Source organism: Myotis brandtii, unplaced genomic scaffold (assembly GCF_000412655.1).
Source record: "Myotis brandtii unplaced genomic scaffold, ASM41265v1 scaffold1631, whole genome shotgun sequence".
In the NCBI taxonomy this organism is placed as follows: domain Eukaryota; kingdom Metazoa; phylum Chordata; class Mammalia; order Chiroptera; family Vespertilionidae; genus Myotis; species Myotis brandtii.
Window position 1 is genome coordinate 360,356 of NW_005355967.1, and position 19,125 is coordinate 379,480.

At 46.6% G+C, this 19,125-nt stretch overlaps 1 protein-coding gene across 4 annotated transcripts; it reads right to left on the reverse strand.

Annotated features, from left to right (window-relative positions):
• Positions 1-1,332: 1,332 nt before the first annotated feature.
• On the reverse strand, positions 1,333-17,676 carry LOC102262344 (cytochrome P450 4A11-like). 4 transcript variants are annotated; one of them, XM_014536494.1, is made up of 12 exons: positions 17,552-17,676; positions 11,261-11,402; positions 10,316-10,390; positions 8,953-9,080; positions 8,213-8,337; positions 7,751-7,905; positions 7,243-7,349; positions 6,966-7,156; positions 6,729-6,862; positions 5,427-5,491; positions 5,209-5,285; positions 1,333-2,210 (listed from the first exon to the last, which is right to left on the reverse strand). In XM_014536494.1, the coding sequence occupies exons 1-12, from the start codon at positions 17,564-17,566 to the stop codon at positions 2,042-2,044; spliced, it is 1,383 nt and encodes a 460-aa protein (XP_014391980.1). In that variant the 5' UTR covers positions 17,567-17,676; the 3' UTR covers positions 1,333-2,041. The 4 variants fall into 4 exon arrangements, with proteins under 4 accessions (XP_014391980.1, XP_014391977.1, XP_014391978.1 ...); XM_014536491.1 differs by lacking the exon at positions 17,552-17,676 and adding an exon at positions 16,353-16,625; XM_014536492.1 differs by lacking the exon at positions 17,552-17,676 and adding an exon at positions 16,353-16,622 and having other exon boundaries at positions 10,316-10,360.
• Between the last annotated feature and the right edge of the window lie 1,449 nt (positions 17,677-19,125).

Sequence of the window (19,125 nt, forward strand, 5' to 3'; positions counted from 1 at the left end):
TTGGCCCATGGGTGGCGCCCAATTTTAAGACTTGTCTCCTTTTCTTATCTGTGGACAGTCAGGAGGCCTGTGAGGCAGGATTGGAGGAGGCCATTATCCTACTTCAATATTAAGGGAAGGACCCTGCCAAGATGCTCATCAGGGAGGCGTGTGAGCTGAGCCTTCAGTTTCTGGATTCTTTGACCAAGGCACCATAGGTAGTGTTGACTCTCTCTGAGGGCATGTGTTGGTGAGATATAGAGCTGAGAGTTCTGGAGCCAGAGAGAAAGCAGAGACTCCAAGTGTGAGGGGAGGACAGAGGTTGAGGACTGGAGAGCACCAGGATGAATTCCACTCCATCCTTCCCGCTCTCTAACACACCCTGCTCCCTCTCTGATCCCAGGCACTTGTGGCATGAGTGTGTAGATAGAGTGTGGTGTGTGAGGGGCACACATGGGTGTGGATGCACAGGAGTGTCTCTACGTGTGTGTCATGCAGATGTGCATGAGAGCATGAACTCAGCCTGGGTTTGTCCCATTGTCTGAAGCAGGAAGATCATTCTTGGTCCCTTCCCTGACTCCTGTGAAATTCTGTGGTTAGAGCATTTGACATGGCTGACCACCCAGAATTACAAGTTCCCATTGTCCTGTGCACTCTTAGCATGGCCACTAAATCCTTCTGCACCACCTGATTTCCAGGGACCTGCCAAAAGTCCTGTACAGGATGCTCTCAGCTCACTTCCCTGCTCTATATCTCAGTCAAACACTGTTTGTCCACTCTGCCCCTTGTTAGAGCAGTGACCTGGGAGGCCATGGGACTGGGAGGGAGAGCCTTGTTGGAGGAGAAGGCCTTCAGGGAGGCAGAATTAGGCATCCTACTGCAACAGGAGGTGTGCCGGGAGGTCTGTCTATGGCAGTGGTTCTCAACCTTCCTAATGCCGCGACCCTTTAATACAGTTCCTCATGTCGTGGTGACCCCCAATTTCATTGTTACAAATTGAACATAATTAAAGCATAGTGATTAATCACAAAACAATATGTAATTATATATGTATTTTCTGATGGTCTTAGGCGACCCCTGTGAAAGGGTCATTTGTCCCCCAAAGGGGTCGCGACCCACAGGTTGAGAACTGCTGGTCTATGGCATTCAGGACCCTGACTTAGGAATGGCATGGGGTTGGATAGGAGGAGGACTTATGTTCAGAACCAGCAAGAGAACAGGCTTGGGTTGAGAGGCTGATGGAGGAATAAAAAAGGGAATAGAGAGCCCAGAGTCAGGGGACCATCAACCATGTAGTCACCAAATGTGGCAGGAAGGGGAAGACAAAGGAGATAAAGAAAAGACAGACACTTCTTATTGACATTGTAAAATTTTTTCCAGGGAGGAAGAAAGAAGGAGAGGGTGTGGAGATGACAAATGGGTAGGAAACACATAGAAGGCCACCAGGAACACAAACTGATGGTAGTCACATAGGGACCAATTAGGCTCAAGAATGGCTCCCAAGATATCCACAGTCTATTCCCTGCCAGGTGTGACTATATCCTGTTTCATCTGTGTGGCCCATGTAATCACACATGTCCTCACAAAAGAGAAGGCAATGTGAAGACAGAAGCAAGGAGACATTTGAAGATGCTGCTGGATTTGAATATGCAAGATGACTCCAGGAGCCAAAGAAGTAATAATGCAGCTCTAGATGCTGGAAAGACAAAGACAGAGGATCTCTCCTAGAGCCCTGGAGGTTGGGTGGCCTTGCCCACACCTGGGTTGTGGTCCAGTGAAACCCATGTCAGACTTCTGACTCCAGAACCCTAAGAGAAGAAATTTGTGGTGTTCTAAGTCACTGAGGCTGTGGTAAATTATTATAGCAGCTAAAGGAGACTAATACAGAGAAGCACAAGCAGGCAGAAAGTGAAAAGTACAGAGAAAGGGGCAGACAGGCAGAGGACGGAAAGGAGGACATCAGGTGGAAGGGCAGGTGTGCAGATGGAAAGCAGGAATTGGGGAGATAGACAGGGAAGGGCAGGAAGGATTTCCTCAGAGCTTGCCCTTGTCCCAACAAGGACTAGAGGAGCTTTCTGAGCTTCAGGTGGATCCCATTCTTGGAATCCAAGACGATCTTTGGGAGGGGGATGGGAACTTGGAGAGGATCTGCCGCCAGCTCAAAGCGAAGCAGGGTCAAGGCTACGGCCACCTTCAGCTCCTTCATGGCGAAATGCTTCCCAATGCAGTTTCTGGGCCAAGATGACAATATGAGGAAAACAACATGAAAAACGGTATCAAATCCTGTTTTCAGCTGGGCAGGCATTTGTCACTGAGCCCTTGCCAGGAACAGGGTGTTCTGATGTAAGTCAATCCGATCCCCTTCCTTTTAGGTCATGCACTTCTACCCCACAAGCCTTGCCTCACATTCTGCCCCTGAACTTTGACAAAACCTATCTCTCTTCCAGAAGTAGCTCCTAACTCCTACTTCTGTTCTCAGCAGGCATGAAATCCTGTTAGGGGATGGTCAGCGCCTTAAGCAACCAAGTCAAGTCAAGTGAATCACTACAAAGTTAATTATTAATTTGGTCACTCCTTCCACAAGCAGTTTCTGGTTTCACAATGTTGAGGCCAGGTCAAGGCATGACATGGAGTAAGGTGGTCACCACACTTAGTTCCCCACTTTCTAGGGGCACACACTGGGGCATTGATCCTTAAAGAGAAGGAGATATGTGATCACTGTAAAGAAATCAGAAATGCAACAGGGGAGTTTCCTGGAACAATCAGGGATTAGTGAGCTTCACCCAGTTGCACCACCTGCCTCCCAATGAATAGTCCAGACTCCTGCCTCTCCCTCATCCCCTCAGTCAACCAGCTTCTGTAGCCTTCCTATTCTACTACAGAAATGTCTTTCCTTGGCATCCATCAGTCTCCTCACCTGGACTTTTCTGTCTCTCTGCCTCCTCTAACTCTTCACTGAAGCTGTTGCCCAACTCAACTCCTTCTAGGACCCCAATCACAGGTAGGACATGTCCAATGCCTCAGCTGGCATCAAAGCCCTCCATGGGTTGTTGCCTTACTCACCTCTTACCTGTCCAGCTCCACTTCCTAACTCAGCTCATGCTGTTGAGATCACAGAGAATGCCCTCCCTGTACCTCTGCCTGTCACATGTTCACGTCTGATCCCCATGACATGCCATGCTCACCCCCCCTGCTAGCGGTACCCCTTCCTCCCAGGACCCCCAAAGCAGCATTAGTCTTTTATTTAAGAATACCTCACCATCCCATGCCCTGGACAGTGCAAGGAACATGGAACATTCAACAGTGTGCTCAGAATGAGCGAGTGAAATGATGAATGAATATTGTGTCATGAGTAGAGGTATTTGTTTCTTGACTGTGAACTCCTGGAGGCTGGGACAGTATCTTTCCCATCTCCTAGCACAGGACTTGGCACACAGACACAGGCTTAAGAAATACGTTTATATTGGAATGAAGTCAATTGAATTGAAAAAGTAAACATTGGAAAAAGAAAAAAAAGTAAACCTGAGTTCTGAGCTAGGGATTGAGCTGCCTAGTGCTCTCCTGCCCTCTAGTGGCAGGCACATGACTTCAAGCCAAGGTCTATGAGGAAGGACTCAATCCTGGGAGAAACCAAATGGTACAGCCAATCAATCTCTGGAAGAAAACTTTGTAAAATTGTGTTCTGTGAAAGTTGATTCCCATCTGAAGAATTCATAGACTTAAGGATTCAGAAAAAGCTTGTTTCCCCCCCCCCTTTTTTTTGGTTTTGTTAAACCTCACCCGAGTGTTTTTTCCCCATTGATTTTTTCTGAAAGAGTGGAAGGAAGGGAATGGGAGAGACACACAGAGAGAAACATCGATGTGAGAGAGACACAATGACTGGTTGCCTCCCTTACGCACCCCAATTGTAGCCGTGGATTGCCTGCACCCAAGGTATGTGCCCTTGACCAGAATCAAAGCTGTGACCCTTCAGTCCCTGGGCCAATGTTCTAACTACTGAGCCAAAGCAGCTAGGGCAGAAAAAGCTTATTTTTAGTAATCAATTACAAAGTTTGTGGAAGTGACTATTTTACAGGGGGGCTTCTGTAGCCTTTGCAGATTTTCAAACAGCAGGCATTCTGGAGTACACTCATCCAACTTGATTTCAGTTGTTTCAGGTAGGCCTTATATTTTACACACCAGGAGCCTTTCAAATGCTGTGTGTCATATGCAAAGTAGTGGGTTTTCTCTCAAAGCAGTGATTGTCCTTCTTTTTAAGATTTTTTGCCAAGGTTGGACTGTGTAAACTTTGGAACTTTGCTATATAAAACCCACTTTATATGAAGAATTTTGTCTCCTGGAAAAGTATTCATGCTTTTGTGCGTATTAATATACAAGCCATGCTGATGTGAATATCAATATATTAGTCACATTTACCTGGTACGTGAATATCAATGTACACTCAAGCTTTTGTAGGATAGTCTGCAAAATTGGAGAGTCACACATTGGAGTGAAACTCTCTTCAAATGGCTAGTAGGCCTTTCATGATTAGGGTTTGAGCAGTTAGGACAAGGAAGGTGCTAGAAATCCAAACACATGCAAATGTCACAGATACAGTGAGTGACAGATCAATGAAGTAGAAAAGGCAGTTCCTGGACTGGACTGTGGGAAGAGAAAAAACATACCTCTTTTTAATATTACTGATAATTGAGAAAAGCATTCTGAAGTTTAATTTGTATAAAAAACTTTAACTCTGAGAAGTCATATTCCTGAAGTGAGAAAATCGCTAGAATCACTGAACTTTAAAACAATGACTGACACTGAATTGTGGTAGGCCATTGGGAAAGTAGTCATTTGAGGAGTTTTGGAGCAATATGTGCCTCTTTATTTTTGCAGTCTCCCCACAAAAGTTGGACTTCATATTAACATTCACATAGCCATGACATTTACACTAGGCAAAATTCTATATATAAAGTGGGATTTATATACCATAGTTGTACTGTCTACACAGTCCAATGTTGGCAAAAAGCAAAAAAAACATGACAATCAATTGCTTTTCAGAGAAAATCAGTGGATCAAGTGTTTGTGCCCTGCCCTGAAATGCCACCTTTCTTTTGTACGTATAGAAAAACGCCTCTTCTCAACACAACAATATACAAGGACATAACAGCAGACACCATATAAGTGTACGTCACAATCATCAAGGTATGCCCCCAGTGATGCTCACCACCCAAGTACAGGATGCCTCACCTTGATCCTCCTGAGAAGGGCAGGAAAGCATGGCTGTGTGAATCAGAACCCGGTGCAAAACGGGAAGGGTCAAACACCTGCAGAGAGAGCAGTAGGGCCAGGACAGGTAGGGTCAAGGCCCTCCTTCCAATCCATGAGGGCACAGGAGGAGGTGTTGTCTAGAGAGATCAGCTCATCCTCCCTCCCACAGCCCATCCTCCCTCCCACAGCCACCATACCTCTGGGTTAGGCCACACCTTCGGATTATGGTGAAGTGCATAAAAGTTAAGTGAGACATGGATTCCTGTTGGGCAGGGAGGAGAGAAGACTGATTATACACATGCCAGCAGGGAGCAGGTGCATGCACAAAAACTTGGGAGCCACAATGAGAGTCACTCCGAGTGGATTGATCCTATTGCAATAGAGGTGGGGTGAACATGGCAAAGCACATGTGCACATTACGAGTCTATAACCATGACCCAGGAGTGAGGAGGAAGAAAGAAGTGAAGTCCTACTTTTGGAGCAATTCAAGGTAAAACTCACATTTATCAAGTGCCATCCACGAGTCCCTTGGGGATTATGCTTTAACTCATTTATCCTCACCACAACCCTCCAAGGAGGGTGCTAATATATATTTCTGTGGTTCAGATGAGACACCTGAGCTTCTGAGAGGCCGAGCAACCTGCCTATGATCACACAGCTAGGATGTGGCAGGGTTGGGATACAGACCACCAAAGGTGAACTGAAGAGTGGCCTCCAACCATGGCAGCATTCTCAGATCTGGTCATCAGCTGCTCTCTGATATCAACCTGAGGGCTCCTTAGGGACTGCACCATAGGCCTTATGACAGTGGATTTTCTGATCTCCCTCATTTGCCTAGATCCCATAAGAAAGAAACCACATCTACACCTACCCCTGAGAGAATTAGATTAGAGTGAAATTCCGAAAGCCACAACAGAGTCCAACATTTCCTGGTGAGAAAGATTCCATGGACCGAGTCAGTATTATATTAGCTGCCATTTATACAGTTTTTTGCATTTGTCAAAGAGGGGTTATGCATACATTACCTCAGATATGGAGGATTTTAAAATAGATGTGACCATGCAGACAGAATTGCCCCTAGAGTCTTGTAATCTGGCATTGGAATGGGAACATGGAGTGTTAGAATCATAGAGCATCAGTGCCATCAAATGGAATTACTGTAGCAGGATAAAACCATGGATTCTACATGTGATGGACTGTTAGTCCTGGAGAATGATAGAAGCTTAGGATTCTATTCATGTGAGATGTCTATTTTGGTGAATGTACTGAAATGATTTATTCTCTCTGAGTTGGAAGAAGAACTAACTTATTGAACTTTTGCTATGGTCCAACTCAGTGCCAAGCACTTTACATTCTTCATCTAAACTATATAGTAAGCATCCAATTAATGATGAAGAAACTAGACCAGAGAGGTTCAGAACTGTTCTAGGATATGTGGGTCTGATCTGCCACGGGTTATGGCAGAATTCCTAGGTTAGTGACTGTGGTGAAGTCCAGACCTCTGGGTAAGGAGCGTCCATCAGGGAAGGTGATGGGCTTGCTGAGCTCTCTGCCAACAGCTGGTACAGGTGGATAGAGTCGCAGTGCCTCCTTGATGCACATGGTGGTGTAGGGCATCTGATCCAGGTGATCCCTGGAATGAATGAAGCCCAATCTGAGGGCAGGCAGAGCCCAGGCAGACCAGGGCTTCTTGTCTAGCTGAGTGGGCAGGGATCTCCCATCTCCTGAGCACTCACCAGGTGATGGAGGCACCATCCCCCAGGAGGCTCTGGATCTCCTTGCGGCACCTCTGTTGATGCTCAGGGTGAGTAGCCAGAGCATAGAGGATCCAGGAGATGCCACTGGCTGTGGTGTCATGTCCCTCAAACATGAATGTGTCCACTTCAGCACGGAGGTCCTTGTCAGACAAGTTACTCTCATTCTTCATCTGGGAAAGGCAGACAAGAGTGCACAGCTTGCCCATGTCCTCTTTGCTTCTGGGCAAAGCCTCAGGTCCCTTCTACAGACACTCACTCTGGCAAAGAGGAGGATGTCCAGGAAATCCAAGTTCCTTTTTCTCCTGACCTTCTCCAGCTCTTCCTCCTCCTGTAGGTGTGCCTTCCTCAGCTTGATCACTCTGTCTGTCCCGGAACAGTGGTTCCAAGGAAGAGTTGAGAGCAGAATGCCCAGAAAGAGAAACCCATAGTTACCCCATCTGCTCCCCACCCTGCTCCAATAGGGGTGCTAGTGAATCAGGATGAGTGTGGGAGTGAGTGTGCACATGAGGGGTGTGAGATCTAGCACATTCTGATTCCAAGTCAGGCTTTCCTTTAATAGCACACCCATGGGGTAGGCTCTGCTTGAATGCTGCTTGGAGGGGGTGACATCACCGATGTGGTGAGACATACAAACTCTCACACCGTCCCTTGCACCCTGACATCTTGTTCCCTAAGGTCAGCAGGGATCAGACTCTTCCTGAAGGTCAGTGCCTTTGAGATGTGCGTGATGAAGGAGGGGAGAAGCCCAGGAGGTGGAGTCCAACCTGTGTGTTGGTGGGCGAGCTGGCAGGCCCGCTGGTTCCAGCGGCCATCAGGAGTCAGCCAGTAGATGATGTCGTTCTGGTAGAAGAAATTCCTCACTCGAGAAATAAAGAGAGTTTTCACATCCCTAATGGCCTGGATGTAGGACTGGGATTTGCTGCAGAGAGGAGATACAGAACAGACTAGGGTACTAGGAGGCCTCTGACCTGGAGGTGAAGTGGGGCTCTAGGTGGGAGTTTCCCCAAACAGTGGATACAGGTGGCACTGAGGCATTCATTGCTCTTACAGCCCTTGAGACTCGCAGTCTTATATAATTGTTGTGAGCAACCTGTGCCAGGTATTAGAGATCTGTGGCTGAGTCGAGCTTTGATCTGGACTGGAATTTGTCCGTGGTCAGGAGCTCTTAACAAACTCTTGCTTTTTCATAAAAATAAAAACCCTGTAGCTGAAGGATTATCACTGACCTGTCTGTCTGGACGCTGCCCTTCTGGCTGAAGGCGCACTTCATGATGGTATCCAGGGTCATCAAGGAGATGTGTTCAGAGATCTCCAGGTGAGAGTCCTGGCTGATGAGCTCCTCCCATTTGTCCTGTGGTCGGAGGTGGACATTAAACCTATTCTACTCCCCCAGGGCATCTCTGCTCTCTGGTCTCTCCAGATACCTTACTTTCCAGAACAGAGGCACTGTAGTATATTAAGACTGTAAAGTGCCATGGCCAGTATTCTCAGTGGTCGACCCATGCACCGAAGGGTTGCAGGATCGATTCCTGGTGAAGGGCATGTACCTGGGTTGCAGGTTCCATCCCAGGCTCTAGTTGGGGTGCATGGGGGAGGCAACCTATCAATGTGTCTCTCAAATCAATGTTTCGCTCTTTCTCTCTCCCCTGCCCTCCCTTCCACTCTCTCTAAAATTCAATGGAAAAAATACACTTGGGTGCAGATTAACAATAACCAAACAAACAGGTGGGCAGACCCTGTTTCTACCATGGTTCTGCTTTCTCTTGGCAATGACCAAAGTAGTGTGGATCCAAGCTGGTGCCCAGGTACCTCCTGTCCCATCCACTTTGGGAAGCTCTGTCACATTATGTGATATGAGCATGTTATTCTAGCTGGTTGTGTGTGATGGATGTCTGAAGGACACTCATATCCTTGTGGACACTCATATCCAAGTGGGTGTGAGCAGGTGAGAGAGGGGTGGACTTACCAGCATCACTCGGACAGAGTCAGCCATGAGCCCTACGTAGGGCTTCAGGATGTCATAGTGGAAGGCTGGGGTCAGCATCCGCCGGTGTTGGAACCAGGTCTGCCCATTCAGCAGGAGCAAACCATATCCTGGACCACAGAAAGGTGTGTGTGTGGCGGGGGGGCGGCGGGGAGATGGAATCAGAAGGATGATTTGGGACAATTTGGGAGGAACCAAGGGTGTCAGAAGAAAGCAAATGATGGGCAAAGGCAGGAAAGGCCAGTACAGTGATTCCCAAAGTGGGCGCTACCGCCCCCTGGTGGGCGCTGCAGCGATCCAGGGGGGTGGTGATGGCCACTGGTGCATTTGTTTTAACTTTTTTTGTATTACCTTTCTATTCTGAGTTCAATAAATAGTTTCATAATTTCAAACTTCAATGTTTCTAATTTACACCTTTCTTTACTATATTTTACAAAAAAGGTAGAAACATTAATACATATATCTTTCTGTTTAATTGCTATTAAAATTTTAAAAAAATTAATTTCCAGGGGGCGCTGAGTAATATTTTTTCTGGAAAGGGGCGGTAGGCCAAATAAGTTTGGGAACCACTGGGCCAGTACATTCCAGGAAGATGAATTTCCTAAAATGGCAGGTAATAGGAGGTCATCATGACAACTGTGAGATAAAGGCTGAAGTAGAGTAGGCAGGTCATAGAAGATCATCTATACTAATAAAAGGGTAATATGCTAATTAGACTAGGATACCTTCCAGGAGACCTTCCAGACCTCCTTCTGGACAAAGCCATGGTGGAGGGGCCAAGGCAGAGGCAGTTAGGAGTGAGTATGCTGCCGGGGGGGTGGGGGGGGCGTGGGAGGAAGTTGGGGTCAATCAGGCTGGCAATGGGGGGCAGATGGGGGCAAGCAGGCCAGCATGCAGAGTGGTTAGGGGCAATCAGGCAAGCAGGCAGAAGAGTGGTTAGGAGCCAGCGGTCCTGGTTTGTGAGAGGGATGTCCTACTGCTGGTTTAGACAGGGATCAGGCCTAAACCAGCAGTTGGACATCCCCTGAGGGGTCCCAGATTGGAGAGGGTGCAGGCCAGGCTGAGGCACCCCCCCCCCCCCATGCATGAATTCTATGCACTGGGCCACTAGTAAATGAATATTACCCTGAAAACATTGGAGAGCACGGGAAGAAGCTGAGTTTGAGGGGGGCTCTTGCCACCACCCGGGATAAATAAAGGTTTTATTAGAAGAGAAATCAGGCTTGATTCAGAGATGAGGGTGGTGATATAGTGCTGGTTATCTGTTGTCCTTTGTGAGCCAAAGAGATAGCTCTTGGTAAGTCTACCTGGCAGGAGAACAGCAGTCCTGATTACACATACTTACCAATCCAGGGAGCCAGAAATCTGTATGAACCATGATTCTTTGGGTCTGAAAGGAAAGGTAGGGCAATGGAGGAACCTGGAAGGAACCAAACAAGGCAGGCAGTCCCCAGGTGGGCTGTGGCCCAGACCACGGGCTGCCATCACTTCCTAATCATTGTCAGCTGACAATTTGTCTCAAATGACCTCCCACATGCCTCCTATTCCCAAGTCTCTCTGTCCTAACAGTCACTGTGGGCTCAGGAAGGCAGACTCAGTGTCCCAGCAGCAGAACACCAATAGGACTAGGATGGTGACTGTGCCAGAAATATAGGCTCTATCCTCAGTGCCAGAGAAAACACAGCAGTCTGTGGTCTTCCTACCATTTGTGGAATCCTAGTCGTCCCATGCCTCAGAAAAGGCAACACTTAAAGGTGCCCAACCTAAGTCAGGACTGAAAACAAATTGTTTTTCAGATCTGGTCAAATTTACATAACAGATCATCTCAATCTAAGAGAGGGAGAGGAAGGGAGGGAGGGAGAGAGAGAGAAGAAAAAATTGGCCTCACATAGTTGTTTAAGCATTCAGTTTAGACCAGGGGTCCTCAAACTTTTTAAACAGGGGGCCAGTTCACTGTCCCTCAGACCGTTGGAGGGCCGGACTATAGTTTAAAAAAACAACTATGAACAAATTCCTATGCACACTGCACATACCTTATTTTGAAGTAAAAAAACAAAAAGGGAACATATACAATATTCGTATTTCCATGTGGCCCGCGGGCCGTAGTTTGAGGACCCCTGGTTTAGAGAGGTATTATTGGCCTTAAGCTGGCTTGAGGGCTGGCAGGGTAGTTGGTAGAGGGTTCAGGTAATGAGGGAAGAACTGCAAACTATTCTGGAATTCCACAACCCAAATAACATGTGCCCAAGAGGAAAGAGCTGCTCCAGCTGCAATTCAGGTTTCGTCTCACCTGATCTTCCCAGGACCACCTTCATGTAGTCAGGGTCATAAACCATGAGGCTGACCCTGCTCCCCCATAGCCAGCGAGGACAGGCACATGGGAATTTCTCTACCCATTTCTGAAACTGTTGTAGCTCCTGGTCCGTTTGGAACTATAAGCAAGGGAAAGACAAATCAATAAAACCTTTCTCTTTAGGTCTGGATTTTGGAGTGGTGGTGAAGGGTAGAATGGCCACAGGGAAAATTCAGGATCCATCAGCAGTTATTAGGAGCTTGGAACTGTATCTGATGAGCCAGTTTCTGATCTGGATTCTCACTCTTCATCAAGACTTGGTCTAAGGTCAGATTCTGGCTTTTGGTTGGACCCTCACTCAGAACTGCCTTTAGAATCTTACACATAGTACAAGTTCGATAAATGTTCAGTTATGGACTGAGTGATGTACAAGCCTTTTTCACAAACTTATATTAGAATTATTGGTTGAACTGTGTCCCTTTCAAATTGACATCTTGAAGACTTAATCCCCAGAACCTCAGAATGTGAGTTTGTTAGAAGATGGGGTCTTTATAGGAGTAATTTAGTTAAAATTAGTTCATTAGAGTGGGGCCCTAATCCAATATAATTATCCTTAGAAAAAGTGGTAAGTTTGGAGACAGAAACAGTCACTCATAGAGGGAAGATGATATGAAGAGCCATATGGAGAAGATCGTGGTTTGCTAGTCAAGGAGAGAGGCCTGGAGCAGAGAGAGGCCTTCACAGCCTTCAGAAGCAGCCAACCCTACCAACATCTTGATTTGGACTTCTAGTCTCCAGAACTGTGAGACACTCAATTTCTGTTGTTTCAGCCACCCAGTTTGTTAAGCAACCCTAACAAAGTAGGACAATTGTGTAATGCTCAAGGCAAACCTATGATTGGGGATGGATTAGTACTTTATCCTGTTTCACTGAAGAATGAGGAAACTGTTACACGATATGCCCAGGTGAGCTGCGTTTACACCCAAGCCTGTTGACCCCAGGGTTCCCACAGCTCCCTGGGAGTCTCTATTATTTTATTTCAACACAGTGTTCTAATTTCTTGGCCCCATGTTGGCAAACTTACCTTTAATATCTGTAATCTCTGTGTTCTTAGAGCTTGCATAGAGCATGGCTCTTAGGAATTACGCCTTATTTTTAAAAGAATCTAGAGGTGCAAGAAAGAATGAATGAGCACATGTGCAGGAGAGTGAATCTTAATTAAAATTCTTGTTGCAAGTGAAAGATATAATCATGAGGTAATGTAAGAAAGAGAAAAGGGATAAAGAGAAGGCTGAGGACCCTGGGGTGTTTCATAGAGCCCAGGGGCCGAAGGCAGCAGGGTGCAAAAGGGGTAGATCCAGGGACTGGAGAATTGCCAGGGCTGAGTCTCTCATTCTTTCTGTACATACATGCATTCATTTTCTTTTTTTATTGTCTAAAGTTTTACATAAGTCTCCTTTTCCCCCCAATTGACCACCCCTCCCTCAACCATTCCCACCGCGGGCAAGCCCCCACTGCTCCAGTGTCTGTGTCCATTGCATGCGTTCATTTTCTTACCAACTGTTTATCTGAGTTTTACCTGACAATTTTCTAGGCAATACTGCCACACTGTGTCTGAGTGACACTGTGAATCCTATTCCAGAATCTGATTGTAATGTGGCCAAAGTGTTCATTATCAACTGTGGCTGCGGTTGAATAGGGCATCCATGGGCTCACTCATGTGGGGGAAGAGATCTCAGAGCTTGTGGGCTGGGAAGACATCCCAAAATGTTTTCACGACAGTGATTCACTCATTCATTTATTTGATAACTATACATTGATCACTTACTTTGGGTCAGTTGCCATTCTAGTTGCTGGAGATGCAGCAGTGAACAACACAAGTCTCTGCTACCATAGAGCTTGGGTTCGAGTGGGGGTGAGGATGGGCAGACAATCCTGCTGTGACCTGGGAAGTGTCCTACTCAAAAGACTCTCGGGTCACATACATTATTGGGGCTGCCCTTCTCCTTTAATCCAACGTGGGGACTGACCAGTGAGAGCCTCTTACCACCCCATCTATGTCACCTGATCCTCTAGGATCCCCTCCTACTGGCACAGCAGGGGTCTGGGAGACCCCATTTCAGCATAGTAGCATGCCCTCTTTCTAATTGCTTGGTGTCCATGCCCGTCAGCCTCCCGAAATTCCTGATGCTGGGCACTGTCATTGCTTCCTTTTGGGGACCAAAAGGAGGTAAACTATATTCTGCATTTTCATTCTCCTATCTAGGCCATTTTGGCATCCACTGCTCTGACAGCTCTCCAGTCAACCCGCTGGGAATGCTACTTGTCCCTGAACATGTGTGGCCAGAGCCAGTAGGAACTCTTATAGAGGGAATGATGCCCATAGTGGCAGAGGTAACAGATTTGTAGGCAATTACCCAGTGCCCAGGTGCCCTCCAAGCTTTGGCCACTCAATGCAGGCAGTGCTGCCTTGGAGTTGTCCTCACCTGGTTGACCCTGGTAAATGCCCTACAAAGAAATTTCCACAAAGGGAATAGGTGGACAGGTAATAATGTGGCCACACAGGCCATCCTCAGATGTGGGGTCTGCTAGCATGGCCGGTACTCCTGGTTTGGAGAGAGGACATGAGAGTTGGGGGTGGGAATGGGGCAGTTTGGGTTATTTGCATCCCAAAGATTTAGTTCCCCTTTCCATAGTCCTTGTGAGATTCCATCACTACTTAATGCAGTGATTTTGTACCTTTAACATGCTTGTCCTTTATAGGCATTAACATTACTATAAATTCATACAAATTAGAGTGAGTGTAATGGTGGCCTTGGTCTGTGCCAGGCACAATTCTAACATTATAGGAACTCATTTGAGTGCTATAATCATCTTCATCCCCAACTTACAGATGAGGAAATCAAATCTTAGAGCAGGCATTTAAAGAATGTAGCAGAGAATGGATGGACCTGCAGAGCATTATGCTAAGTGAAATAAACCAGTCAGAGAAAGACAAGTACCCTATGATTTCATGCAGATGTGGAATTTAAGGAACAAACGGAACTATCAAGCAAAATAGAGACAGACTCCTAGATAGAGAGCAGGCAAACAGCTCTGTTGGAGGTGGGGAGTGGGGGTTGGAGGGATTGAGCAAAAAAGAGAGAAAGGACTTGTAGAAAAAAACAACAGTTTTTTGCGGGGGGTGGGGAGTGGAATTGGAAGAGGGGATGAATGGTGATGGGGAATCTATACATATAAAGAGGTAATATGCAAATTAGCCGGGACACCATAACACGTCATGACCGGACCATTAGCATATCATCTCTTTATTAGCTCCTATCATCAGGAGGCTGCCTGCGAGCGCCTCAGATGTTGCTCTGGAGATGGGGCGGAAGTGGGTAGGCAGGAGTGGGGAAGCAGGGAGATGGGGTGGCAGCCGGGAGGCGGGAAGGCGGGAAGGCGGGAGAAGGCGGGACCAGCCTGAGGCAACTCAAGGGTGGGCGGCGCCATGCGAATTTGTGGGCTGGGCTCCTAGTATAAAATAAAATGAAATAAAATAAAATAAAATAAAATAAAATAAAATAAAATAAAAGTATGTGCAGAGCTGGAATATGAACCCAAGTAGCTTGAAAATGGAGCCCCACATGCTCAACTGCCCACCTTGTCCCTTGTCATCTGGCTTGAAAGATTATTTCAATCTGGATTCAACATGAGGCAATCAATTCCAGACTTAGTCAATTACAGAGGTATTAAATAAATGAAAAACTCAGGCAGTATTATAAAAGCAAGGAAAATGTAACTGCAGTATCTCTTAGGCCAGCAGGATTAGAAAGATGATTCACACCATGAAATGTAAGCTATGGAAATGGCATTACCCAATTATTGAGTCTACATCCCATCTAATGCCATCAGTGCATGGAAAAGTCACTGGAGGATTAGAGTGGTTCCTTCTGTCAAATCTCTGCTTAAAAAGGTGACAACTGCATCAACATAAGTCACACTTTCTCCAAATCAACAAATCATCTGGAAGTCCCTTGTAGCAAATTTGCATGAAGCAACTGGGCTTTGGTTGTCTCTCTGTGGCTGGTATGAGCAGTTCCCATTTGGGGCTCCACTCTGCTGACAATCTTTGGCCTCCTTCTCTGAAACCTTCTCAGGTTTCTGCCGCACTCCACCCCCTAAGGCTTGTTCAACCCACACACCCACCCAGATGAGCCCCTGTCCATGCAGCCCCCTCACCTTGCTCTGTGCCCTTCCCCCCAGGGACTAGTGCTAACAGAGCTGGCTGGGGAGCACTGTCTGTCATCCAACCTGCCAGCTGCTCCTTTCTGTCAGTCCGCACACCTGAATCAAGCTCCCTCTGTGTCAGGCTCTGTGCTGGGGATGAGCGCACAGAAAGGGGGCTGATATCCTCAGCCCCAAGGAGCTCACAGGGCAGGGGCGTGGAGAATAGGAGCTGGCAGGTAAAGAGATTCTCATTAATGGCGAGCTGCAGATGCCAGTGCTCCTTCCCTGGGACCATCCTGGAAGCTTTCTTGCTCAGATGTGCCAGTAACTTGCCAGGGTTTTAGCACTGTACTCACCAGCCTGAAAAACCCATGGTCTCAGGCCAACCAAGCTTGTTGGACCCCTACACCCAATTTTATCTCTTTTCCTGGTTCCTGATATCTTCTCTAAATTCCTGTCTATTGTCCCCCCCATGCTGTGAACCCCCGAAGGCAGGGATTCATGAGATGATGTCTGTGTTCCTAGGCAAGTTCAGGGCCAGGCAGACAGGATGGAATTGAGTGGACATGGGCAGGGAAGCATGGAGAAGTTCTGTCCTGTGAGCCTGGAGCAGGGAGATTCAGAAAGGAGCAGCCCTTGTCCTCAAAGGCTGGCTGACAAAATAGCTTGCAGTCCTACCTAAGGAAGGAGGATCTGACAGACTGAGAACACCAGCACATGGGATGAAGAGCCACGATCTGAGGGGGTAATCTGGGTTTTGCCCCCATGGCCATGTGCTACTCACAACAAGGCTTTGTCCTATAGACTTGCTGACCATGACCTCGCTCAGAGAGCCTCTGCCCTCCTTGCCCTCCCTCTCCCTTGTCCCGTTCCCATTTACCTCCCGGTTGTGCCCCAACAGCCAGTGGGAAGGAGGGGACGGGAACTCCCGGACAGCTTTGAGCAGCCACTGCCTGAGCAGGTAGAGCTGGGCTGCCTTGAGCAGCAGCAGAACCAGAGCCAGCAGGGAGGCCACCTGCAGGAGCCCAGAGATACTTCCCAGGAATCTTGTGGGGCTCAGCACAGAGACACTCATGGTGCAGTGCGTCTGGACCTCTGACTGTCTCTGACCACCTCAGGCCGGTCTGGAAGTTTTGTCCCACCCACCTGTGGGGAGGGTGAAGGGTGAGGGCAGAGCTTAGAGCTGAGCCACCAGAGTTGATTAACTGTGGAGGAGCTATCTTGGGAACAGGAAGAAAAGCTTCTTTAGTTGACAGTGACAATGGTTGTGTACATTTCAACTTCCACTTATCAGTTTCCTAACAAATACTTAATGAGCAGCTGTTATGTGCCAGCCAGTATGCTAGGTGCCAGGACACAGCTGCAAACAAAACAGACATGAACCCTAAGTTCCAGAAATCACAGTCTAGCTCATCAAATGTTCAGTAGGTGTGGTTACGATATTTCATTATCATTTCCAGAGTTAAAAGCTCGTTACAGATAGGTAAAATGGCCAACGGAAAACAGCCATTGACAGCTTGAGTTGGTGTTAGATTCCTTCTCCCTTGTCTCCAAAATTGCTTGCCTACCTGCCTCTGAAGTTTTCCCCAGGGCTTGTCTCTGTCCCCTATTTAGTTGTGACCCAAGGGGAATGTGCTGGTGGATAGAGTACTGACCTTAGGGTCAGGAGGTTCAGCCCCATGTCTGGCCCACTTCATATGAAGTCAGCAACTGATGCTCTCTTAGCCTCAGTTTCTCCTTTTGTAGGTGGGATAGTAATCTTTTTCCTAAGAACGGCATAGGAATGCTCATTCATTCATTTATTCATTCACTTACTCAGCAAATGTTTCTTGAGTGCGCAATCTAGTAGGTAAATTAAAAAAAAACACATTAAAATAAACTATGATAAGGCCTTTGCTGGAGGAATGAATAGTGAGCTGGGTCCATCCAGGAAAGGAGAAAACTAACCTAAGAGAATTGGGTCTTAAAGGATGAATACAAGTTCATCAGGAGGAGAGTGCTAGATAGAGGGATGAGCACTGAGAAATCATGGAGATCTTATATAAAAGAGTAAGGGATAGGGGCAAGTTAATCTCTTACCCTCAGTGTTTTCATGATTCTCTCCCCCAATATCAAATCCAAGGCCCATCATTCAGGTAGTAAAACACAATATATTTCAGGAAAATTCCTTGGCAGGCAGCCTTCCAAGGGGCTCCATTTCCTCCTGACCTGTTCCTTCATCCATCTAAACTCTACTCCCAACAACTTCCTCCATTGCCCTACCATGTGACAAGTGATCATCACACAACCAGAGTTCTTTTCTTTCTCCCCTAAATCCTGGGCTGCTGTCCAAACCCAAGGGCCTGCGCATGTAACCTTTTACACCCATTCCTCCCAACTTTCCCCCAGTTCTTTGGTTATTTTCCATCCCTCTGGCTCCAACCCCAGGGACTCTTGGACCCTGACTCTCCCTTAATCGGCTCAGCACCAGCTTTTCACCATCAGCATGAGGGGCAGTAGTGGAGGACTTTGGAGTCAGAAAGCCTGGGTTTGAATTTTGATTTTAACTCTTTCTTTCTCTCCCTGAGAAAGTTTCTCTTATATATTTGGGCTTATAATGCTTGATGATAGCTAACATTTAGTGAGAATGTACTATGTTTTAGAGACACTGAGCAAAGTACTTATGTTTTCTCCCACAACAACCCTACAAAACAGACTTTAAAAATAATCCCACAACTCTAGGTGAGAAAACTAAGGCACAGAGAGGTTATCTGCCTGCCCAAGGTTGCTCAGTTGGTAAGGGGTAGAGCCAGGATTCAAACCCAGGCTGTCTGGCCTCAGAGATTTGCATTTACCATTAATGTAAAGAGATTTCAGTCCATACATGGCACCTCCCAAACTTCCCAGGAGGCATGTCATGTTTGCTCTGTCTTATCCTGTGTTTCCAAGTAGCGGATGAGTGTTTTCAGCACCTCCACATGTTGACGTAAATGCAAGCCTTACTATCCAGGGCAGCTTTTGTGAGAAAGTGTTGGACAAACAATGTGCCAAGATGTAATAGTCATTGAAATAGTATTTATGGAGAATTTTTAATGATATAGAAAAGCTTGCAACAAAGTGATCAAAGCAGAATGTACAACTGTCTGTGGAGTATGAGCTTAACTCAGAAAGTTGTGCTTGCCTTGGACAATACTTACTAACTAGTAAATATCTTTTTTCGACAACCACTTCAAAAATACAACTAAAAGACAAAATGGAGTGCAGAGCTGGAATATGAACCCAAGTAGCTTGAAAATGGAGCCCCACATGCTCAACTGCCCACCTTGTCCCTTGTCATCTGGCTTGAAAGATTATTTCAATCTGGATTCAACATGAGGCAATCAATTCCAGACTTAGTCAATTACAGAGGTATTAAATAAATGAAAAACTCAGGCAGTATTATAAAAGCAAGGAAAATGTAACTGCAGTATCTCTTAGGCCAGCAGGATTAGAAAGATGATTCACACCATGAAATGTAAGCTATGGAAATGGCATTACCCAATTATTGAGTCTACATCCCATCTAATGCCATCAGTGCATGGAAAAGTCACTGGAGGATTAGAGTGGTTCCTTCTGTCAAATCTCTGCTTAAAAAGGTGACAACTGCATCAACATAAGTCACACTTTCTCCAAAT

Bases quoted from the DNA above. Each gene is read 5' to 3' on its own strand.
- LOC102262344 (XM_014536491.1), bottom strand. From the start codon at position 16,547: ATGAGTGTCTCTGTGCTGAGCCCCACAAGATTCCTGGGAAGTATCTCT. The intron at 7,906-8,212 runs GTCAGTGATAAT...TCCTCTCTGCAG, and splicing joins GGCAGCGTCCAGACAGACAG to CAAATCCCAGTCCTACATCC. The intron at 6,863-6,965 runs GTGAGTGCTCAG...CATTCATTCCAG, and splicing joins GATGGTGCCTCCATCACCTG to GGATCACCTGGATCAGATGC.